At 46.1% G+C, this 25318-nt stretch overlaps 1 protein-coding gene across 1 annotated transcript in view; it reads right to left on the bottom strand.

The window, feature by feature from the left end:
• LOC141058128 (uncharacterized) overlaps positions 1-25318 on the bottom strand; it is a 132319-nt gene that overhangs the window by 18741 nt on the left and 88260 nt on the right. Inside the window, exons 19-27 of the mRNA XM_073554287.1 lie at positions 24860-25011; positions 23191-23329; positions 22834-22944; positions 22535-22714; positions 22165-22404; positions 19784-19940; positions 17695-17823; positions 13492-13642; positions 10840-10880 (exon numbers count right to left, since the gene is read on the bottom strand). Of these exons, the coding sequence (XP_073410388.1) occupies positions 10840-10880; positions 13492-13642; positions 17695-17823; positions 19784-19940; positions 22165-22404; positions 22535-22714; positions 22834-22944; positions 23191-23329; positions 24860-25011 (1300 nt within the window). The remainder of the gene's footprint in view (positions 1-10839; positions 10881-13491; positions 13643-17694; positions 17824-19783; positions 19941-22164; positions 22405-22534; positions 22715-22833; positions 22945-23190; positions 23330-24859; positions 25012-25318) is intronic.

The raw sequence follows: 25318 nt of genomic DNA, 5'->3' as shown, positions 1-25318 counted from the left end.
AATACTATAGCCAGCTTTTCTGATGTTATCAAAGGTTTCAAAGTCTCCAGTGTCAGTTTTTCCAGACTGGAAAATTGGATAACTTACATCATACCACTGTGACCAAGCACATTTTGCATACACTAAAAGGGAAAATAATACATTAGAAACAGATATAAAAAGTGCAGCGATCATATTAATACGTCTGAAATACTTAGAAGACTAATTTGCTATGTGATAACACATGAAAAACATGCAGTCAGTGACCACCTGGAGAGGTGCTGGCAGACATTACCACCTCATATATATTAAAATTAATAATAAAACAATATAAAGTAAAGTGCATATTGGCTGCATGCAAAAAAAAGCACAGAAAACAAGAAAAGTAAAAATTAAATTGGATGTATACTTCAAGAAAAAAAATATTAGATAACTGTTCTTAATATAATTATATAGAACTTACGAATATACTTTTATTTTTAAAAGTGTCTCTACCTTCAAATATCAGTTCAGTCCTTTGTTAGGCAGCCCCGGTTAACGTACCAGAACTTTTTCAGTGTCAGTACATTATCAGTGCTGTACGTTAAGGGGGCTACCTGACCGGTTCATTTCCATAGTCAACAAAGCCCCCTTTTCCACCTATGCAATGCCCATGGCAAAGAAGAGAACTGGCTTAGTTATTGAAATGAGCCAGTTGGCCAACACCCTTCATACACCGCATAGAGGATATGCCAACACAGAAAATGCCTTCCTGTGTCAAGCAAAACCCTGGAGATGGAACTGCCTAACACAGAATGGGAGATGATGTTTGAAAATAGAGACAATGACAGATGACACACATCGACCTCAGAGGTCTGGTAGTCAATGGTAGCCTGGAGTAAACAGGCCGGGAGAAGTGGCTTACAATGGGGGGAAAGAAGCTGACCTGAGGACTGGATGGTGGGCAGCAAGCAACGTAGGGGCAAGAGAGGTAAACAGTGAAGTGAGTCCCAGATTTTTTTTGCAGTTTATATGCTCTGGTATCTGTAGAGCATAATAAAGGACATTCATTTCACAGAGCGAATCAAATTTCCTGGAAAAATCTGCCCAAATCTGCGAATTTGAATTTTTTCGCATCCTCTCATCTCTACTAGTAACTTTTTTTATAATGATATCAGGAACACACCAAAAATTATTTTTTTTAATGATCAGACCCTAAAATCAACACAAAGTGTCGCATGGTGACAAAAGGTGGACATTCAGATTTAGTATAGTGCGGTTATGAAGGGTGAATGAGCCAGGTAGGAACGTGAAACCTGCTCGTAGTGATTTCAAATTAAATTTAAATTTTTAACAAAAGAATCTCACCAGTTGTCACTGTGGTTGTGCTTAGAGTGGTGACTATTGGGGTAGTAGAGCTGACTGTTGTTGTGACTGGTGATGTCGTAGAGAACAGGAACGTTGTAGAGGGTGGTGTTGTCGCTGTGCTGCAAGGCTCAATTATTCTGGAGACTTCTCCATTGTAACATATGGCCGTGATGCAACCTCCAATGCCGTCAGTGGTGTTGTAGATTGTGTCGTTATTCTTATACATCTTTCCAGCATACAAGCAGCAATCTGTTGGGAAGCAGAATAAGTTTAATCTATATAGTATATTTTGAAACACCATATTTTTCCTGACTTGTATAATGATTGTATAACATGATATGGTTCTGCATACTTTTTTCTATGGCACTACTGTACATGTAAGATTGCATCTTTACTACCTTTTACCTGTACAGCGGTTAGGGTATGGCTAGACAGCGTGGCTGCGGTACAAGTGAAAATCCATCCAGTTATGGCAGTAAAAAGGAGATTTTTGTGTACTCACCGTAAAATCTCTTTCTCTTAGCCTCTATTTGGGGGACACAGAACCATGGGTGTTATGCTGCTGTCCACTAGGAGGCGACACTATGCATGATCTGAAAAAGATTAACTTTGGCTCCTCCTCTGCAGTATACACCCCTGGACGGCGTCAGCCTTCTCCAGTTTCGTGCAAAAGCATTAGAACATAACAGAAATAACATATCCATGCCTGTAAGAAGGCCACTATGTACGAGCTCAAAGAACAATATGAGAACTCAACCTTAACAACAGCCCATAAGGGCAACAGGGTGGGAGCTGTGTCCCCCAATTAGAGGCTAAGAGAAAGAGATTTTACGGTGAGTACACAAAAATATCCTTTACTCTGTTGCCTCATTGGGGGACACAGAACCATGGGACGTCCCAAAGCAGTCCCTGGGTGGGAAGCAATGGACGAATATTGTGCTGACAGGTCCCTAAAATTGGGGCACTGCCGCCTGCAGAACCCGTCTACCCAGGCTCGCGTCCACTGAGGACTGGGTATGAACTTTGTAGTGTTTTGTAAACATGTGTAGGCTAGTCCAGGTGGCCGCCTTACACACTTGTTGTGCCGAAGTCTGGTGCCGAATGGCCCAGGAGGCCCCTACTGCCCGCATAGAATGTGCCGTGATACCGGCCGGAAGAGGAGAGTTGTTAAGGCGGTAAGCCTCTTGCATGGTGGACCTGATCCACCTGGCAAGGGTAGCTTTGGAAGCCGGAAGACCCTTGCGAACACCTTCCGGAAGAAGGAAAATGGAATCAGACTTCCGGAAGGGTGCAGTCCTAGACACGTATATACGCCATGCCCTGACGAGGTCAAGCGTATGCAGAGCCTTCTCCACTCTATGAACCGGAACCGGGCAAAGGGATGGCAGTGAAATTTCCTCATTGAGGTGGAAGTTGGACACAACCTTCGGAAGGAAGGATGGAACCATACGGAGAACCACCTTGTCCTGGTGAAAGGCCAGGAAGGGCCGTCTGCAGGAGAGTGCCGACAGTTCAGACACCCTGCGTAGCGAGGTGATTGCCACCAGAAAGACCACCTTCTGTGATAGAAGGCGGAGTGGGACTTCTTTAAGGGGTTCGAAAGGTGGTGCCTGCAATGCTGTCAGGACCAGGTTGAGGTCTCACGTCTCCAGTGGATGTCTGTAGGGGGGAACCAATCGGGAGACCCCCTCGAGAAAAGTCCTCACTTGCGGCTTGTTAGCAATGCATCTCTGGAAAAGAACTGAGAGCACTGACACCTGGCTCTTAAGCGAGCCCAGGGATAGCCTGGCGTCCTGGCCCGATTGAAGAAAACCAGGAACTTTTGGGAGGGAATAAGGGAGTGGGATCTGGCCGCGGGATTCGCACCAGGTAAAGAAAGCTCTCCAGGTACGGTAATAGATCTTGGCGGAGGCTGGCTTCCGTGCCCTGATCATGGTTCTAATGACATCCGGTGAGAGCCCTGCCTGGGTTAGAACCCAGGTCTCAAGGGCCACGTCGTCAAATTGAGGGCCCCTGAGTTCTGGTGGAAGAACGGGCCTTGTGATAGAAGATCGGGACGGTTGTGGAGACGCCAGTGGGCGTCTGCTGTAAGTTGTACAATGTCGACGTACCATGTACATCTGGGCCAGTCTGGCGCGATCAGGATGGTTGGAACTCCCTCTTGTTTGATCTTCCTCACAACTCTGGATATCAGGGGAAGAGGTGGAAAAATGTACAGAAGCTGGAACTGGGTCCAGTCCTGAACAAGGGCATCTGCTCCGAGCGACCGCGGATCGCGTGTCCTGGCCATGAAATTGGAGACCTTTGCATTGAGATGAGATGCCATTAGGTCCACGTCCGGGGTCCCCCAGCGATGACAGATCTGGCGAAAAATTTCGGGATGGAGAGACCACTCCCCCGAGTCCATTCCTTGTCTGCTGAGAAAGTTGGCTTCCCAGTTGTCCACACCCAGGATGTGGACCACAGAGAGTACCGACCTCGTGTCTTCCGCCCAGTGGAGGATATGTGCCACTTCTCTCATCACCTGGGTACTGCGGGTCTCGCCTTGGTGATTCACATATGCCACCGCTGTGGCACTGTCCGACTGTACTCTGATATGAGAGGCTGCCAGTAATTGACGAAAAGCTCTCAATGCCAGGAAGATGGCCCGAATTTCCAGGATGTTGATGGGCATGTTCGCTTCCACTGGTGACAACTTGCCCTGTGCTTTGTAATGTAGGTGCACCGCACCCCAATCTGTCAGGCTCGCGTCGGTGATCAGGACCTTCCATTGACCTGAGAGAAAGGATTTTCCCATTGCAAGTGAGGTTGGCTTGAGCCACCAGTGTAGGGACCTCCTGGTTGCCAATGTTAGCCGGAACTCCCGGTCGATGGAGAAAGGATTCCTGTCCCAGGACTTGAGGATGGCTAGTTGAAGAGGCCTGAGGTGAAACTGGGCAAATGGTACCGCCTCCATTGTTGCTGCCATCCTGCCGAGTACTATCATGGCAAACCGGAGAGATCGGGGGGAATTGCGGAGGAGTATGCGGACTCCTAGATGGAGAGCCAGTGCCTTGTCCCTGGGAAGGAGCACCAGACCTCTGGAGGTGTCGAATAACATCCCCAGGAAGGTCAGAGACTGACTCAGGGTAGTTGATGACTTTTGTAAGTTGACTAACCAGCCCAGGCGACTCAGAGTGTCGATAGTGATTGAGATGCTGACCTCGCAATCCTTGAAGGTAGAAGCCTTGATGAGAAGGTCGTCCAGGTATGGAACGACTACTATGCCTCTGGAGTGTAGAACGTCCATGGTGGCTGCCATGATCTTGGTAAACGTTCTGGGAGCCGTGGCGAGTCTGAACGGGAGAGCCACGAACTGGTAGTGGTCCTGGTTGATTGCGAATCTGAGAAATCTCTGATGGGCGGGAGCAATCGGTATATGTAGGTATGCGTCTTGTATGTCTATGGAGGCGAGATATTCTCCCTTCTCCATGGACGCAATGATTGACCGAAGGGGCTCCATGCGAAAATGACGAACCCGAACATACTTGTTGAGTTGTTTTAGGTCTAGTATGGGCCGAACGCTGCCTCCCTTCTTGGGGACTACAAACAGATTGGAGTAGAACCCTCGGAAGCACTCTTCTGCAGGAACCAGTACTATGACTCCTGCCTGAAGGAGGGAGGAAACGGCTTGATGGAAGGCACGAGCCTTGTCTGGCGGTTTTGGGGGAACAGAGAGGAAGAACTGGTTTGGTGGGCTGGAAGTGAACTCGATCTTGTATCCGGAAGACCCTATTTCCTTGACTCACCTGTCTTCTGTAATAGGCAGCCAGACCTGCTGAAAGAGTAGCAGTCATCCGCCTACGGGTGGGGTGTCTTCCGGAATTCGTGAGTCATGAAAAGGAGAAAGTCTGAGGTTTCCCTCCTTTGGGCTTTGCCTGGCCTGCTTTCGACTGCCAGGTCCTGTCCGGGCTTTGCGCCGCCCGTGGGATGTCTCTGTGCTGAGAGCGGTTACGATTTTGTGCTGGGCGTGAGATGGACCAGCCTGAAGAATTCCGAAAGGATCGGAATCGAGTTTGGTTACGCCTTTTGAACGTGCATTTAGGTTTTAGTTGAGGGAGAGAGGTACTCTTACTCCCGATGGCATTGGATATCATTGTGTCCAACTTTTCACCGAAAAGCCGCCCACTGAGGTATGGGAGATGCGTGAGGGACTTCTTTGAGGCCGTGTCCACTTTCCATTCCCGCAGCCAGAGGATACGCCGGATCGTGATGGCATTTGATGCTATTCCCGCTACACCTCTTGCGGAATCCAGGGCTGCATGAAGCATGTAATCTGCTACCACCGCTATTTGCACCGCCTGGTCCGACAGCTCAGGATTTGAGGCTTGGAGGCCAGCCTGCAATTTTTTGGCCCAAGCTATAATGGCCTTGGCCGCCCAGACTGAAGCGAACGCGGGAGCCAGAGAGGCCCCTGCCGCTTCGAAGATTGAACGAGCCATGCGTTCTACCTGCCGGTCTGCTGCGTCCCTGAGGGTTGAGCTATCTGGCAGTGAGAGGAGGGTCTGTGCTGCTAGCCTAGAGACTGGGGGGTCCACTTCGGGTGGATCTGTCCACTCCTTGGTGTCCTTCTGTGGAAAGGGATACCTTGCTTCCAGATATTTGCGATTGGCGAATTTCTTCTCAGGCTGTGAAAACTGCTTAGTAAGTATCGCCTGAAATTCCGGATGATTAGAGAAGACCTTAGGTGGTTTTAGAACACTTTCAAAACAAATTTTGTTTTCTGGGGCTTCCAGGGGTGGATCAGAAATGTCCAGCACCCGATGGATGGAAGAAATTGCGTCCTCAACTAGCGCCGTATTGCTCGGTGAGCCAGGGGCCAGAGACCTCTCCGTTTCGTTGTCTGAGTCGGAATCACAGATGCCTTCCGATTCCTGTGTGTCGCCAAGGCGTTCCCTGGTGGGCGAACTGGGGCGGAGGTCTTCTGTGGTCGGAGATCGCTGTTGAGATCTGCATTGTCTGTCTCTGTTAGGGGACGGTCTAGGTGACCTGGAACCCACGGTGTCTCTCCCTGGAGGGTGATGACCGTGTGCTATGGGATGATGCGGATGAACGCAACCTGTGGGTCCGCTTATGTCTGTGAGTGTCGGAAACGGCATGTCCTTGACACGAGCTCTCCCTTTGCTGGGTAAGGTTCATAGCCGAGGCATAACCCTGCAGAGCCTGGAGTAGTGTGGAGGTTAGGTTATCTATGGACTGTGTCATAGACTGTGACATATGAGTAGCCCATTCTGGCATGGTAGCCGACGCTGAAGCAATGGTAGGGGCTTCTTGGGGCTCTGACCCAGTATTTTGGATACAGTCCCGGCAGTGCGGGTACGTGCTGCCACTGAGGAGAGTGGTTTTGCAGGCTGTGCAGAAAGCATAAAAGCAGTCCTGCCTGGTTTTCTTTCTTGAGCCCGGCATAGTGCACAGAGGCTGGCTAGCAGAGGACCCTACAGGGGTGGCTACGCAGAGGAAAACTATAGGAGAGCCTTATAGGTAATATGGATTCACAGCCGAGTAAAGACCATCCAGCTGTGATCTCACCCCACCAGTGTTCCCCTAGGTCCAGCGCCGACAATTCACAGTCCTGTGCCCCCCGGAGACTGCTGATGTTGCTGCTGATGTCACAGACGGCGTCTGCTGCAGCGAAGATGGCCGCCGAGAAGACAAGGAGGAAGAAGAAGGGGGCGGAGAGCTGAAAAAGAGCGCGCAGGGCTATGTAAAAACGCGCCCTTTCTGCCTCGATCCACCCCTTCTATGACACTGTAGAGTGTCATATTTTTCATCTGGGGGGCGGGCCGGGGGGCGGGGAGGAGGCGGCGGCTTCAGCCAGGCCGAAGTGGTCTAAATTAGAAGCCTGATGCCCAGAAGGGCTCCAGTCCGGCGCGGATGTCCGGGAGGGGGTCGGATCTGAACCAGACCCCTCTGGATTGAGAGGCAGGATAGTGGTGGGACTAGCAGCGGTAACGGGGCCATGTGAGGGGTCCCCCTGTGGCGCTATGGAGCTGATGCTGCTGCAGAGACAGGGGCGCAGGGAGCCCTGTCTCTGTATGTGCCATGTCTGCCTGCACTCTCCCCCGGCCCCAACAGGAGCCCGCAGCAGGGCTGGGGTCCCTGGCTGTTTAAGCTGCAGAATGCTGCCTTGTACCGACGATACCTGAGGCGTCTCAACCTAATGCCCCCAGACGGGGATTAGGGAGGGTGCGTCTGTCACCATCAGGGGTCTTCATCCTCGCCTCGACCTCAATCCAGACCCCAAAGGGATTGGGGAAGGAGGGGGGTCTCGACTTCGAACCAGTACCCGAGGGACTGGGGAAGGAGCGACATAGGGAATAGCCATCTCAACTTCAACCAGGCACCCCATAATAGGGGACCGAGGAAGGAGCCATGCCGGGAGTCTCGCTGGAGACCCACTTTTCGTCATCTGTAATCCGTTGGAAAAAAAAAATAAAATCTTTAGGTGTGCCTCCTTGTGACACTAAGCAAAAACTGGAGAAGGCTGACGCCGTCCAGGGGTGTATACTGCAGAGAAGGAGACAAAGATAATCTTTTTCAGATTATGCATAGTGTCGCCTCCTAGTGGACAGCAGCATAACACCCATGGTTCTGTGTCCCCCAATGAGGCGACAGAGTAATTGCATCAATCAGCATTAATATACTGATTAATAAATTGCACCTCTATAGTAGTTAGAGGTTTTCAGGCAGCTTGAAGTGGTAAATTCTATAAACTAATCTAATAGTTGTTAGTGTCTCTCTCCTCTCGTAACTGATCTGGTCTTGGGTCACTGCCTCTGTACTTCTGGTCCTGTGCTCCACATAGTCTTATAAAAAGGCGCATCACTCCGAATTTGAATGTGGGGTGCACGGAAAATGGGTACCAGTCCCAATACAATATGAAAATCAAAAAACCGGCACTCCCATATGCAGAGAGAAGAAAATTCGTTTTATTCACAGCTTAGTTTTCCACAAGACATGTACTCTTAATGTGACGTTTCGGTCCTTACAATGGACCTTCTTCAGACATGAAAATAATCTTGTTGAAGCTCATAAATGACTCCTCTCCATAATGAAGTAATGCACACCAGCTAGCGCCGATCTTCTTTTGTTGTCTCTTCACAGCTCCACATGAATGCCTTTTTGTTTCCTGCTACTCTGGCCCACCAGGTCATTTATGAGCTTTAACAAGATTATTTTCATGTCTGAAGAAGGTCCATTGTAAGGACCGAAGCGTCACATTAAGAGTACATGTCTTGTGGAAAACTAAGCTGTGAATAAAATGAATTTTCTTCTCTCTGCATATGGGAGTGCCGGTTTTTTGATTTTCTGTGCTCTACATAGGCATACGTTTCCTGTGACAGCACAGCACCAGAACACTGTGTTCCTGGGGGTGTTACACAACTGCCTTGGCTTGCTATGACTTCACCTCCTTCCCCTTTGGTCGCTGCCCTTTACTGTGCTCCACATTGGGTTTTACAAGAGGCCCGGCGTGCCTCCATGACTTTATCTGCCTATATCTATTTAAAGTTCACTAAGACACTCACCTCTGTCTTGATATTAAGAATCCTTGTCCTGTGTTCTGTATGTTTGCTGTGCTCCTCTATCAGCTCTAGGTCTGCATCTGCCTGGTGACCCTGCACACCTGTTGCCTTTGCTGTTTCGGACATGCCTTCATCCTCTCTGCACCTGTTCTCCTGTGGTCTCCAGTGTACCAAGTTGTCACTCTACAAGTGCCTTCCTGCCTGCTACACCAACGGCTGGGTTCCATGTGCCCACCCCGACCTGAGACTTAGTGGATCCACCTCCCTAGGTGAACCTAACGCGGAGTCACTGCTCATTTAAACATTCAACTTCTGGATACCAGACAGCTGAGGAGCTGTAGAATAAGTAATTTCAGCTCAAGTTGTTTGAGAGATTGGGATTATTCTTTTTTAGAGGTTGTCTTTAAAGATGCTTTTAGAAGGGGTTGTCCAAGACATTAACGGGGTTGTCTCTTCATAGACAAAGCTACTAAGAATATAGCCACCTCAAATCTTGCCTAGCCTGCAGCCAGGCATTTACCAAGTAATATTATAAGGTGACCCTAACCTGTACCTTGACAGCCATATGTGGCTCAAAGGCCTGTAATGTGTGACCTGTGGCTGCCTGCCAGCTTGCTGCATTAGCACCAGGTGTAGCAAACAGAGAGGATCTCCAGATAGTAAAGGCCCCGTCACACATAAAGATGCACCAGCGATCCCGACAATGATACAACTTTGCCAGGATCGCTGGTGCATCGCTACATGATCGCTGGTGAGCTGCCAAACAGGCAGCTTCACCAGCGATCAGCACCAGCGAGGACGCTGGTCTCTAAGGTAAATATCGGGTTACTAAGCGGCGCACGTCACTTAGTTACCCAATGTGTACCTTTGAAACCTGCGTGCTCGCGCCGGGAGCTGCGAGCACGCAGGTTTCTAAGGTACACATTGGGTAACTAAGTGACGCGCACCGCTTAGTATCCCAATATTTACCTTAGAGACTAGCTCCTGCTTAGAGCGCTGGGAGCCTCGCTGATAGTTGGCTCCCGCTGCAACACGCAGCGATGCGCACTGGCCAGCGGGAGAGCAACGATGAAAAAATAGCCCAGGCCGATGCTGCACGTTCAGCGATACCCGGCGGGGGGCCGGTCGCTGATCCCCGTCATACACAGCGATCTTGCTTACGAGATCGCTGTGGCGTCACAGAATCAGTGATCTCGCTAGTGAGATCGCTGTGTGTGACGGGGCCTTAACGTTTGTGTGTAGTCCTGCACAGAAGAGCAGATCTGGTTGGAGATAAGATAGGAAACCCTTGAGCTGGGAAAACTACTTTGGTGTGATTTCAGTGGAAAATCTTTGGCTGTCATTATACTGGTAAAAGGGGCTCTGGGTGTCACTATTGTGAGTGGAGCGGGAGCTGGATTTGGCTCGAGACTCTCTCTCAGAGCTGAATGTGGCTCTCAAGGTCAGAAAGGTTGGGGACCTCTGATATAGATGAATAGCCACCCGTGTAATACAAGAATAATTTGAGTCTGTAAGAATGGGAGCAGCTCTCAGAGAGAAGATCCCTTTTTCGGTTCCAGAGTGGGGAACCCTACTTTATGATGTCCATATGCCATAAAAGGGGCATATAAAGTGTAATAGATCTACATGGGAATCCACTTTCACACAGTGTGAATCTGTAACACTGCAAAAGGAATATGCAAATAAAGTCCGTGGAGCCTCATTTAAGAGTCTCAAACACGGGACTGGCTGGGTCCTTCCCTGGAGGAAGATCTGGCTAGTCCCGTGTTTAAGACTCTTAAATGAGGCTCCATGGACTTTATTTGCATATTCGTATTTCCCAGGGAGCATTACACCTAGGATTTCACTGATTGAGCGCCTTTGCCGACTGCCGCAGTGTTTTCTTCGACTGGTCTCCCTGAGGTCAGTGATTGTTTCGACACTGCAAAAGGAGACATTTCTACTTGCTTACCATTAAGGTTGTAACATGTTTTGCCTTCTTTTGTACAGTTGCTGTATAAGGAAAAAAATGTAAAGAGAATATAAATATTGAACCGGGCGTATGATATCATGGTAAGCGATTTAGCATTATTGGATCAACTATTAAATATACTATATAAATCAGCAGGTCCAATCCCCAAAGGATCATTCTGCAGCCTTACATTTCATCACAAGTTCCTTCTATTACTAGCAGGTTAATTGTATAAAAAATAATACTCACCAATTATTAGTGATTTCTAGAGAAAAAACCTTCACGCTCAATGTGAATAGTTCCTAAAAAAAATCTTCAAATAGATAGCTTCTGTTATGCCTATTAGGCACGGATTGTCTGAAGACACGAGCCCTCAACCCATTAGATAGCCCACCTCCCGGACCACTGATATACTCAAATTAAAGGGAATCTGTCAGCAGGTTTTTGCTATGTAATCTGAGGGCAGCATGAGGTAGGGACTGAGAAACTGATTTTAGCGATGTGTCACTTATTAGGTGGTGTTCTGTTGTTTAAATTCAATGAGTGTTTTATTAGCAGGAGATTATCTCTGCCAGACTAGCTCCCACGTGCCAGGTGATCCCACCAAACCCCCAAGAACTGATCAGCATCTTACTGTCAATCAGGGCAGTACTTGCCACTAGGCACTTGAGGGCACGTGTCTAAGGCGGGACTCTGCGGGGGGCGGCCCCTGAACAAGTTTTTTTTTTTTTTTTTTTTTTTAAGTCCGGGGTCGGCCTTCCCCTTCCTTCCTCCCTCCCCCCATACTCACCTCCTCCAGCGGTGCCTGCTGCAGCTCCAATGGTCCTGCACTGATATCTTCTTCCTGTGTAAGCGCGCGGTCACACGTGGTACCGCTCATTAAGGTCATGAATATGGACGCCACTCCACTCTCATAGGCGTGGTGCCGATATTCATGACCTTAATGAACGGTACCACGTGACTGCGCGCTCACACACACACAGGAAGAAGTTAAACTAGAAGATACCGGCGGCGCCTGGCTAGACAAGAGTGGATATACACATGCAGCAGGGACCGGAGCGCACCACGACTCAGGTGAGCCGGGTGGAGAATGAGCACCAGGGGGAGAATGAGCGCCGGGGTGGAGAATGAACGGCTGGGGGGGGAATGAGCGGAGCCAGGTAAGAGGATGGCGTGAGGGAGGGAGCGGCGCTAAACTTCCCCTGTCCCCTCACACCCGAGCCACTGTTTTCTATTCTGTTCCGGCCCCGGGGTGTATATGGCTGCAGACATGTAGTGTCCTTATCCGTTCACTGTAGGACACGGTAACAAGTGCAGGAGACGAGCTCAGCCCCCACTGTCACACAGTAACCGGAGAGGAGGCGCTGAATATTTCATGAGGTGTGGGGAAGCCTGTGGAAACTTTCCACCCACAGCCTGCACTGGGGAGATGGGTGCACTGGGAAGATGGGTGCCCTGGGGAGATGGGTGCTCTGGGGAGATGGGTGCCCTGGGGAGATGGGAGCCCTGGGGAGATGGGAGCGCTGGGGAGATGGCTGCACTGGGGAGATGAATGTCCTGGGGAGATGAGTACACTGAGGAGATGAGTACACTGGGGAGATGGGTACACTGGGGAGATGGGTGCCCTGGGGAGATGGGTGCCCTGGGGAGATGGGTGCCCTGGGGAGATGGGTGCCCTGGGGAGATGAGTGCACTGGGGAGATGGGTGCACTGGGGAGATGGCTGCACTGGGGAGATGAGTACACTGAGGAGATGAGTACACTGAGGAGATGAGTACACTGGGGAGATGGATGCCCTGGGGAGATGGGTGCCCTGGGGAGATGAGTGCCCTGGGGAGATGAGTGCCCTGGGGAGATGGGTGCACTGGGGAGATGGGTGCACTGGGGAGATGGCTTCACTGGGGAGATGGGTGCACTGCGGAAATGGGTGCACTGAGGAGATGGCTGCACTAGGGAGAATGGCAAAAATTGCTGATGTGAAAGTAGCATAAGTGTCTGCATTAGTCATACTCATCAATGAGGGAGGCAGCACTGAAAGTGTCTAGGGCAGCATAAACTCTAAATACGGCCCTGCTTTCAATATACAATCTGGTGTGACGAGGGCAGCTTTTGAGCTCTGCTAAAGGCTAAAACTAAAAACTCTGTGTCGCAACTGCTGCACCCAGTAAACTAAATGATACATCTCTGGAATCAGGGTCAATTCTCCTACGTTATGCTGCTCTCAGATGAGGTAGGAAAGACCTTGCGACAGATTCCTTTTCATTCATTGCTCATCATAACCCTTGTCATAAATTCATTCTTTAAATAGCTTGATCTTTCTACTCTCTATTTTGTCATGCAGGCTTCATCTATAAAAATCTTTTCAAAAGACCCAAAATAGGACTAAAGTGAATCCTGGCAAAGGATTCGTCTCCCACAGAAAAAAGTTGAGGTCTGATGCATTGAATAGTTAAGGAAAGTTTAGCATGCAAAGTTGTAAGAAGCCTTTCTGCCATTACGAATATGCGATCTTAGGACTTTTGGTGGGACGGTCTTAAAAAGCTGCTCATCCAAGACAAAACGGTAAGTCTGCTTGCATGGGGTTAAGTTGTGATGGTAAGTCTGTTGAATCTTCAAGATTCTGTATAAAGTCCTGCAGTTGGAGAATACTCACCAGACTGTGCAAGTGTCATTGCTGTAAGATGGCATTATGTATCCTATGGGATATCTGTTGTCATATTCGTCATAACAGTCACATTCTGGGACGCACTGCCTTGTCTCTTCATTATAGTAAGGGTTATCCTCGGGACAGTTCGGGTAGCAACCTACATAGTCAGAACATAACCACAGTCAGTAGGAAGAGATACGTTATTGATCATGTCCATGTCATGTCACTTAGATGCCATATCCTTTACTTATCTGTTTTTACCATTTATTTTGTAGTATATGTCTAACATTCAGCTGTCAGTTACAAAAACACAATGAATCAGTCATCCGCTCGCCCGGTGGGAAATGCCTGAAATGGAAGGTGCCGTGCACGGAGGCTTCAGGCTGGTTTCCACAGCAAGTGAACCGTGGTTGTCAGGATTAAGAGCTAGTGTAGCTTGAAACGCGTCAACCGTTGTGCTAACACGTTTTTTAAACTTTACCTTTTTATGTTTTAATCCACAAATAAACGTGATGTTTTAACGAATTTTGTTGTTGCTGGAATTCCACTTATTTTCGTGATTCAGCTGTCAGTTGTAGAGCTGGAGGTGTAGATTACAGCTCTCTTGTATATAGTAAAATGGTAAAGCTAATAGCTCTATTTGCATCATCTTCTACATAGTAAATGAGGTATTTAAAGGGTCTACCAAAGCTTGGTGCTCAAGTCAGCAGTCAATCTATGACCTCAGACTTGTGAATCCTCACAGCGCACACAGTGCGCACTGTCAGGATTATCCGGTGCCGAAGCCAGGAGCGTGTGGGCGTGTGACCCCTAAAATGTAATTTGCCAACATGCGGTCACATGCGGATTAGACGTGCGCAACCTCACTGAATACAACATATTTGAGCGAAGGCGGACACGTGTAGTCAGAATGTGGCCGGAAGTATGAACATAACATACTTGTGGTAACATGACTGCCCATGACAGTATTGGAGAATCACTGTACACACTGTGAGGATTCACAAAACAGCAGTCACATAGAATGACTGCAGACTTGTGCCCCAGACCTTGGCAATTCCTTTAACCCCTTCACGACATGCGCCGTACTAGTACAGTGCATGTTGTGTCTCCCCCTTTGATGTGGGCTCCGGCGCTGTTTCCACATCTTTCCTGGGACATGTCAGCTGTTTTGAACATGGTTCATGGCACTACTGTTTTGCTGTAGTTGGAGGGAAGCTGGCCAATTTAACCCCTTCGCACCCGAGCCTGTTTTTGCCTTCGCGACCGGGCCAATTTTTTCAATTCTGACCAGTGTCACTTTATGAGGTCATAAGTCTAGAACGCTTCAACGGATCTTACTGATTCTGACATTGTTTTCTCATGACATATTGTACTTCATGATGGTGGTAAAAATTTTTAGATATGATCTGCGCTTATTTGTTAAAAAAATCAAAATTTGGCAAAAATTTAGAAAATTTTGCAATTTTCAAACTTTTAATTTTTATGCCCTTAAATCAGAGAGTGATATCGCACAAAATAGTTAATAAATAACATTGCCCACATGTCTACTTTACATCTGCACAATTTTGGAAACATAATTTTTTTTTTAGGAAGTTATAAGGGTTAAAAGTTGACCAGCGATTTCTCATTTTTGCAACACCATTTTTTTTTAGGGACCACCTCACATTTGAAGTGAGTTTGGGGGGTCAATATGACAGAAAATACCCAAAAGTGACACCATTCGAAAAACTGCACCTCTCCATGTACTCAAAACCACATTCAAGAAAGTTTATTAACCCTTCAGGTGCTTCACATGAATGAATGGAATATGGAAGGAAAAAATAAACATTTAACTTTTTTTCACAAACCTTTTACTTCAAAACAATTTTTTTTATTTTCACAAGTGTAAAAAGAGAAAATGAACCACAAAATTTTTTGTGCAATTTCTCCCGAATACGCCAATACCCCGTATGTGGGGCTAAACCACTGTTTGAGCACACAGCAGAGCTCAGAACGGATGGAGTGCCGTTTGACTTTTTCAATGCAGAATTGGCTGGAATTGAGATCGGATGCCGTGTCGCATTTGGAGAGCCCCTGATGTACCTAAACAGTGGAAACCCCCCACAAGTGACCCCATTTTGGAAATTAGACCCCCCCAAGGGACTTATCTAGATGTGTGGTGACCACTTTGAACCCCCAAGTGTTTCACTAAAGTTTATAATGTAGAGCCATGAAAATAAAAAAAAAATCATTTTTTTTCCACAAAAATGACCTTTTAGCCCCCAATTTTTATTTTCCTAAGGGTAACAGGAGAAATAGGACCCCAAAAGTTGTTGTGCAATTTGTCCTGAGTACGGTAGTACCCCATATGTGGGAGAAAACTACTGTTTGGGCACACGTTGGGGCTCGGAAGGGAAGTAGTGACGTTCTGAAATGCAGACTTTGATGGAATGGTCTGCGGGTGTCATGTCGCGTTTGCAGAGCCCCTGATGTACCTAAACAGTGGAAACCCCCCACAAGTGACCCCATTTTGGAAATTAGACCCCCCCAAGGGACTTATCTAGATGTGTGGTGAGCACTTTGAACCCCCAAGTGTTTCAGTAAAGTTTATAATGTAGAGGCGTGAAAATAAAAAAATCATTTTTTTTCCACAAAAATGATCTTTTAGCCCCCAATTTTTATTTTCACAAGGGTAACAGGAGAAATTGGACCCGAAGAGTTGTTGTCCAATTTGTCCTGAGTACGCTGGTACCCCATATGTGGGAGAAAACTACTGTTTGGGCACACGGTGGTGCTCGGAAGGGAAGTAGTGACGTTCTGAAATGCAGACTTTGATGGAATGGTCTGCGGGCGTCATATTGCATTTACAGAGCCCCTGATGTACCTAAACAGTGGAAACCCCCAATTCTAATTCCAACCCTAACCCCAACACACCCCTAACCCTAATCTCAGCCCTAACCATAACCCTAACCACAAACCTAACACCAACACACCCATAACCTTAATCCCAGCCCTAACCCTAGCCCTAACTGTAACCCTAGCCCTAACCCTAACCCTAACCCTAGCCCTAACCTGTGTACCTGCTTTTTTTTTCTTTACTTTTTTTATTTTTGTGACAAGATTGCTGCCCTGCGATCTGACTCATAGTAACGCCACTTCTCCTCTGATCTCACACTGACAGATGATCAGAGGTGAAGCAGCGTTACTATGTGACAAGATCGCTGCCTGGCACATAATAACGCGACTTCTCCTCTGATCTCACAATGACAGATGATCAGAGGTGAAGCAGCGTTACTGTGTGACAAGATCACTGCCTGGCACAGCTGTGCCAGGCAGCGATCAGCTGTGCCAGGCAGCGATCTAGTCACACAGTAACGCTGCTTCACCTCTGATCATCTGTCAGTGTTAGATCAGAGGAGAAGCCGCGTTTAAATGAGTGAGATCGCCGGGAAACAAGCAGCTTTCCCAGTGATCGCTCCCATTGGCTGCTGTGACACTGACGTCATCAGGACCTGAACCAATCAGGTCTCGATGACGTCGGGGGTCCCAGCATGCATTGTGCACCGGGATCCCCGCGTTGTAAGGTATGTGGGGGTCCCGGGGGGCACAAAACCGCTGACAGTAGATAAACTTCGGCGCTGCCCAAAGCCCAGCAAGCGCCAACGTTTATCTACTGTGGGCGGTCGGGAAGAGGTTAAGATTTCCATGCTTCAAGACCTCAGGTAAGTCTGGTGGATAATAAGCTCTAACCAACAGGTTCAAAGTGTTATTAGGCCACTGAAAAAGGTTTAAAGAAAGAACCCTAAGAATGCTGTAAAATAAATACATTCCCTGCAACTTTCGTTCCATGACATTCCCCCTCTTTGCCGGTCACCATACTTCCTGCTCTGTTCGGCGGCGGCAGTCACATGTCCATCCTGATGGAGTAGGAAGTGCAGAGAGGGAAACCGAGGAATCACTAGAACTGAAGCAACAGTTGCCTGATAAAATATGATGACTTATGTCATGATTTTACAGGATTGTGGGATGTTCTTTTTCAGCAGCAGGACCTTTTTAATCATTAGCATGTATACAGAGCTATAAAGTAAAATAACATATATATATATATATATATGTACAATTACTTTTTGCACTAGCCAGTAATACCATTGTATAAAATAATAACCTTTTGCATGCAGTCTACCAGATTTTAAAACCATGTACATTTTGAAAATATTGTCAATGTTTCACCTTCTAAGCCAGGAAGATTATGGTGACAGGTTCCGCCAGGGTTCCTACAGGTTTTCATACACGGGGCACCACAGGCTTTGTAGTGCCACTCACAGTGCCCTTCTTGGTTGTAGAAATCACAAAACACCGCTGTTTTTAAAATAATAGAAGTGATTAAAAACATGTCGTCGGTAGATGCATAGGGCGCCAATAAGGAGGTGACTCAATTTTTCAATGCAAAAAAACAACAAAGAGAAGTTTAGGTTAGTTGTAAATACATGTTACAGTTACTTTGTATAGTGGCTGGTTCTGGATTAAAAGGAATCTGTAACCAGGTTTTCGCTACTTCATCTGAAAGCAGAATGATATAGGAAAGAGAACCTGATTCCAATGATGTATCACTTAGTTTACTGGGTGCAGCAATTGGGATGTAACATGGGGAGGGGCAGTAGCTGTTGGTGAGGTACTCATCTTTCATGCCCAGCACGCTACATGAAGGTGGAGGTCCTAGCTGGGTGTGTAGGCATCATCTATGGAGAGACTATGCCCGGAGACCGCATGATACCGAAGACTTTTATTGGTCAGGAACAGATATTGAGAGGGTCAATGAGGGAGACCACCAATGGAACATAAACTGTCTTTTACTAAACAACAACTAGGTGGGAATAATGTACAATAGATAGCGGGTGCATAACTTCACAAATGTTTCCTTTAGTACATGGAGCATATTCACAAACATTCTCTTTTCCTCTCTAGGCTCGCTTCTTTCTGACTCCCTGGCTCAACTAGTTCCTCTGCCTTCACCAAAATCCAGCACAGTACTTCGGGAGCTTCTCTGGTATAAAAGTCCAGTAGATGAGAGTCCTATACTTCAACCCACGGTTCGGTGTCCTTTACCCCCTTGGGAAACTACTTCTGCCATTATGGCCATTATGTAACTTCTCGGCTTGCTGACGCCATGGAACTGCTGCCCTGGGCACTCTCGTCATCACACGTTCCCTGTCCCATACTAGACCATTACCTCTCTTTCGTGTGGACTCGGGGCCATACTGCTAGGCGTTCAATCTCAAGACTCGTCTCAATGCATCACTCTGTCCTTCACTTTTCCTTTCTCTACTCAGGATCACACTATCCATATGTATGCAATGACTAGGGATGGTTAGTCTGAAATGCGTCTGGGATATTTACGAGGATCGCTTGCTGGATGTTCCTTCCTTTCCTCATCACGGTACCCATTCCCTCCGTCTCTGCTCACTTCAAGGACATCCACATCATGTGACTCTGCTCACTTGTCAGACCATAGGTCTGCTTCTGTTACATGCTTTGCCCTATCTGGCTTCCTGACAGGAAACTGTCTCTGTTCCTTCACTTCATCCCTTTCCCACTCTGGGCTAGTCACAATCATTTAACCCTTACTTCCCCTTCTGTAGGCTGCATGGTAAAATACAACACTGTTGCTGATAATGCATGTCCCAATATGCATTACTTATTACCACAATACCCAGGTCTTCAAGGAGGAACGTGGGCAGTATATCAATCTCCTTACAGTGACACAATCAGAATTTTTAGATGTAGGATTAAGCAAAGCTTCCCCTGCCCACACCAGGCTCTATGTGTACAAAGCTTATTGACAGTAATCTGCTTATCACAGTAAGGGTCGCAGTCAGCCTAGCAGTCACATGCACATCAAACCTGTCAGTGAAAATTCCTAGTGATAAAACCTTTATCATAAGTAAACAACAGCACACAGCTTGATACGGACACATCACTGAATTCTGTGTTTCAGCCCCAATCTCCTGAAGTCTTCAGATTACATAGAAAAAAACCTGTTGACAGAGTTCCTTTAAGAACTATATAGCTGTGGAAGCTGCTACTTACCAATATGTGGTTAAACAGGGTCTAATAGAGTGAAAACTTCCCTTTGTTTTCAATACTCTGTTCTGGGACATAGATGGGAGGATGAGGATGGGACCCCCAATATAATGACTATAAGTCATAATAGTGCTAATAAATAGGGGTTGTTTCATTAAGACAACCACTTCAAATACTGAATAAAATTTGAATCCATCTTTTCTACATGGGAATCAGGACAGGGTAAGATCTAACTCACGGCACATTGTTGGGGTTCTCCAGCTGACGCAAGTTCCGGCTTCACTACAAGCTTGGGCGTATGATGCCACCGCGGTACAGAAGCACTCACAATCTCCACCAGTGTCACAGGCACAAGCATCGCTGACGCATGCATCATAATACTTTAGAGGATCCACCTAAATAAAAATAAAAAAATCAGTGGAGATCAGTCTTCAGTTTTGTGACCATTATATTCATGTACAATGATTCTGGTATCCTTCAGAATTCATAACAGAGTATACAGTTTACATCAGTCTGATCGATGGGCATCACGTTTTAAGAGAAGGATCCAAGCACATTGATACATAGTTTACCCAACAGGCTCTAAGGCCTTCTTCACACATTCATTATTTATGTCCATATCCGTTCCATTTTTAAGGACCACAAATTGGGACACACGGACATCCATATTATTCAATGGTGAAGCACACATGCCAGGTTTTTCATACGGGTGTCACACAGATGTCACATGGACACGGACCACAGATCTCACCAGTGCTGGTTTTTCCTCTTTTTTAAAAGAGTCACCAGAATGTGTGAAGGCGGTCTATAGCAGTGTTCTCCAACTCCAGTCATCAAGAGCCACCAACAGATTACAGTCATGGCCAAAAGTTTTGAGAATGACACAAATATTAATTTTTACAAAGTCTACTGCTTCATTTTTTCTAATGGCAATTTGCATATACTCCAGAATGTTATAAAGAGTGATCAGCTTAACAGCAATTACTTGCAAAGTCAATATTTGCCTAGAAAATGAACTTTATCCCCCAAAACACATTTCAACATCATTGCAGCCCTGCCTTAAAAGGACCAGCTAACATCGTTTCAGTGATTGCTCCATTAACACAGGTGTGGGTGTTGATGAGGACAGGGCTGGAGATCAATCTGTCATGATTAAGTAAGAATGACACCACTGGACACTTTAAAAGGAGGCTGGTGCTTGGCATCATTGTTTCTTTTCTGTTAACCATGGTTATCTCTAAAGAAACACGTGCAGTCATCATTGCACTGCACAAAAATGGCCTAACATGGAAGAGTATCACAGCTAGAAAGATGGCACCTCAGTCAACAATCTATCGCATCATCAAGAACTTCAAGGAGAGAGGTTCCCTTGTTGCCAAAAAGGCTCCAGGGCGCCCAAGAAAGACCAGCAAGCGCCAGGACCGTCTCTTAAAAGTGTTTCAGCTGCGGGATCGGGCTACCAGCAGTGCAGAGCTTGCTCAGGAATGGCAGCAGGCAGGTGTGAGTGCATCTGCACGCACTGTGAGGCGAAGACTCTTGGAGCAAGGCTTGGTCTCAAGGAGGGCAGCAAAGAAGCCACTTCTCTCCAGGAAAACATCATGGACAGACTGATATTCTGCAAGAGGTACAGGGAGTGGACTGCTGAGGACTGGGGTAAAGTCATTTTCTCTGATGAATCCCCTTTTCGATTGTTTGGGACATCTGGAAAACGGCTTATTCGGAGAAGACCAGGTGAGCGCTACCACCAGTCTTGTCTCATGCCAACTGTCAAGCATCCTGAAACCATTCATGTGTGGGGTTGCTTCTCAGCCTAGGGAATGGGCTCTCTCTCAGTCTTGCCTAAAAACACAGCCATGAATAAAGAATGGTACCCGAATGTCCTCCAAGAGCAACTTCTCCCAACCGTCCAAGAGCAGTTTGGCGATCAACAATGCCTTTTTCAACATGATGGAGCACCTTGCCATAAAGCAAAGGTGATAACTAAATGGCTCAGGGAACAAAACATAGAGATTTTGGGACCATGGCCTGGAAACTCCCCAGATCTTAATCCCATTGAGAACTTGTAGTCAATCATCAGGAGACGGGTGGACAAACAAAAACCTTCAAATTCAGACAAAATAAAAGCACTGATTTTGCAAGAATGGACTGCTATCAGTCAGGATTTGATCCAGAAGTTGATTGAGAGCATGCCAGGGAGAATTGCTGAGGTCCTGAAGAAGAAGGGTCAACACTGCAAATATTGACTGGCTGCATTAACTCATTCTAACTGTCAATATAACCTTTTGCTACTCATAATATGATTGCAATTATATTTCTGTATGTGATAAAAACATCCGACAAACACACATAAAAAGCAGAGGCCAGCAGATCATGTGAAAATATAATATTTGTGTCATTCTCAAAACTTTTGGCCATGACTGTATGTTTTCAGGACTTTCTTAGTATTGCCCTAGCGATAATTTCATCACCTGGGTAATACTAAGGAAATCCTGAAAACATGATATGCTGATGGCTCTAAAGGACTGGAGTTGGTGAACAGTGCTTACTGTACCATTCCAATTTCAGTTATAACTATTAATCTAATTTTTAATTTACAATATATACTTCAGAAAGTCTTACCAGAGCGTGACAAGCACCAAAAGTGGAGCTAGTGATGACGCTACATTGTCTTTGGGCCCATGATTTCCTGTAAGGGTTCAGGGAACAAGGATCCTTGAGGGTCATTGCATTTGGGCAACTTGATGATAGCTTCCAGCTGTTTCCAAACTCAACCACATTGCCTACTACTGAAAGACTTCTAGTAGTGAAGTCATTTATTGCATTTCCATCGTAGTTACCACACAATCCGCACACTTGTCCCTAAAGTTACAAACGCCAAACAAATTAATATCAAACCACTAAGTAGACCCAAAAAACAGGTATAGTGAATACAGTTGAGACAATTTTACTACAAAGGACTGCTACATTTACAAATATTTTTCTAAGGTACCTGAAAACTTGGCTCCAGCTTAATAAAAATGGTAGTCTTTGTGTCCCACACCAAAACCAATCCAATGAGGGCTTCAATAACCATGTAGATGCCCATCTGACGCACCTTGTAAGGTACATACCCTCCAAAATCAAGCTTTACAACCTCAAATTTCTCATCGCTTAGAATCAGCTGATAATTCTAAAGAAGCAAAAAATGTCATTCATTACAAGAGCCATTTTACCTCCATTACATGTTGTTTGAGCATAAAAAATGCTTTCCGAAATGTTACAGGTTTAATTGTATAAAACTTCACTTACGCCAAGGAAGACCTTAATTGCTTTGGAGCAGGTGGTACCTGTGGATCCACATGGAATATTTTCTGTGATAACCCGGAATGTTCCTTTGGAGGAATCATCACTACAGTAGTCCTGGATATCAAAAAAGCAAATTGTAAGTATCATTTTATGAATCGAGACTATTAGGTTTTGTATTTCGCATAAATATGTGACTCTTCAGATTTTGTATTAGTCTAGCCTGAAGAAGAGACCTGAGTAGTCTCGAAAGCTTGCAATGTGTTACCATCTTTTCAGTTAGCCATTAAAAGCTATCAATCACTGAGGACTCTCAATCCTGAATGTATTTCGGTAAGCAAATTATTAAAAACCAGCACTCACTTGAACCAAGGTGTATTCACAGTCACCGCTGAAGATATATCTCTTAGTGTCAAACGTGATGTAATTACCGTCCCCGTATACAGTGCAGGTTCCCATACATTCATCGCTAGTGCATTCCCAGTTTCTGTTCACACAAGTACTGCAGAGAAAAACAGCAAGTAGTCTTAAAATTTTACAAACCCCCAACTTCTTTCAATCAAAGAGGGAAGCCCTGTAGATAGCAAACTGAACACTTGGCATTATATGTAATCAGGGTCTATGCTGCTCTCAGATGCAGTAGCAAAAACCTGATAACAGATTCCTCTTAATTTTCACAGCATACATGAAGTGGGTGTGCCTTACAGCAAAAAAAAAAAATGGGGACCCCTTCTGCAATTCTTGCAAAATCCGCAAAATTCCGGCGGTGCCATGCTAGCTACACACATTCCTGCCTGCTCTTTGAGAATTGCAGGCGATTTTGCACAAGCAACAAAAACAGAACTTACTAATTCTATGTAAAACAGTTTAAACAGAAATACCAGTTCCAAAATAGAGGGTGGGCCATTAATATAGATACACCTTGGTGGACCATTTATAAAGTTGGATCCAAAATGGCCAACTTCAAAATGGCCACCATGATCACCACCCATATACTAATGTGCCACAAACAGGAAGTTGATTTCACCAACCATTCCTATTTTATTTAGGTGTATCCATCTAAATGGCCCACCCAGGTTGAATCTTATAAATGGCCCACCGTGTAATAATGTACCCATATAGTTAACGACTCATAACCATATGCAAGACAAGGAGAAACAGAGTCAAGATATATTAAAAAATGGAGAGATTTTATGTTACAAAAAAAATTACAGAAAACTACATACGTAATCTTAGATTTCTGTGGGTACAATATAGTCTGATTCATAGGTGAATAAAAAGACTGGAAAATTGGTTGGGAAAAAAGTGACAATGTGCAAGCAAAAAGATTAATCAGTCCAATAAGAATTCACACTAGACATCTCTATCAGCTGATACTCTCAATTTCAGTTACTGCACAATAGGATATGGTACAATCAATAACAGGAGTAATTACCTATAGTGTTTGTAGATCCTGCCAAGACCACGGCCACATTCCCCAACGCCCGTTTCGTGTTAATGTCGCTTCCTCAGGGGGCGTGTGGTCACATGCAGTCTAGATGTGCGTGGCTTCGCTCAATACAAGTGAACTGAGTGAGGCCGGATACAGTCTAGTCGGAATGTGGCTGGAACTAGAAGTATGCACACATGAGCGCCCACTTCCAGCGCCGTCACGGGTGAATCCTGAGAGTGAGCACTGTGTGTGCTGTGATGATTCTCAAGTCTACAGTCACATAGAGTAACTGTAGACATAAGCCCAAGCTTGGACAACCCCTCTAATAGGGTAGTTTGCAATTAAAAGTTTATGTAGAAGAATAACTTCTTTCTATACTGTAATCTACAACCACTTTATTTATTTCTCCTGCAATGGAAAAGTACATTTGGACAAACATGCCAGGGCTACTGGTGTTCACCACTTTGGCTAGTGGATAGTTATCCCGTGTTTTATCCATATGTTTTAACTTGACTTATGGTTAGGGAACAACTTTGAGTGATATTAACATTTGATTACAAAGATTTATTTGCATGACACATTGGAGGCTGAAGCACTCACCAACTGTTGCAGAGCATTTTGATCTTTGAGCCTGGCGCGTAGACTTCATTATTGTGTATACATGGACACTGCTCTGCTGACACGCACCCTCCGCTCCCATCAGATATAAGGCCATCAGGACAAACACAGCCAGATAAGCACTGAGTACTGTACTGTAATATCCATGGAGAAATTAATGCAAAAAGTCACAATGACACAGCACAAATGTGTTCTAATATTACAAATCACTGGTGGTAAGTAGAGTTGAGCGAAACAGGTCGGTCAGATTCAAAAGTCGCCGACTTTCGCCAAAGTCGGGTTTCATGAAACGAAACCCGACCACAGTGTGAAGTTGGCCATGCGGTCGGTGACCCAAGCGCCAAAGTCGGGTTTCGCAGAAAGCTTGCACGTGACTTTTTTCAGCCAATGAGAGAAGCATAGCATAGCGGGAGCATAGCTGGAGTGGGAGGGAGAAGAGAG

This window comes from Dendrobates tinctorius, unplaced genomic scaffold (assembly GCF_039654945.1).
Source record: "Dendrobates tinctorius isolate UK_male_01 unplaced genomic scaffold, ASM3965494v1 ptg000211l, whole genome shotgun sequence".
In the NCBI taxonomy this organism is placed as follows: domain Eukaryota; kingdom Metazoa; phylum Chordata; class Amphibia; order Anura; family Dendrobatidae; genus Dendrobates; species Dendrobates tinctorius.
The sequence above is the reverse complement of the archived record's forward strand: the minus strand, read 5'-3'. Positions and strand labels throughout refer to the sequence as shown.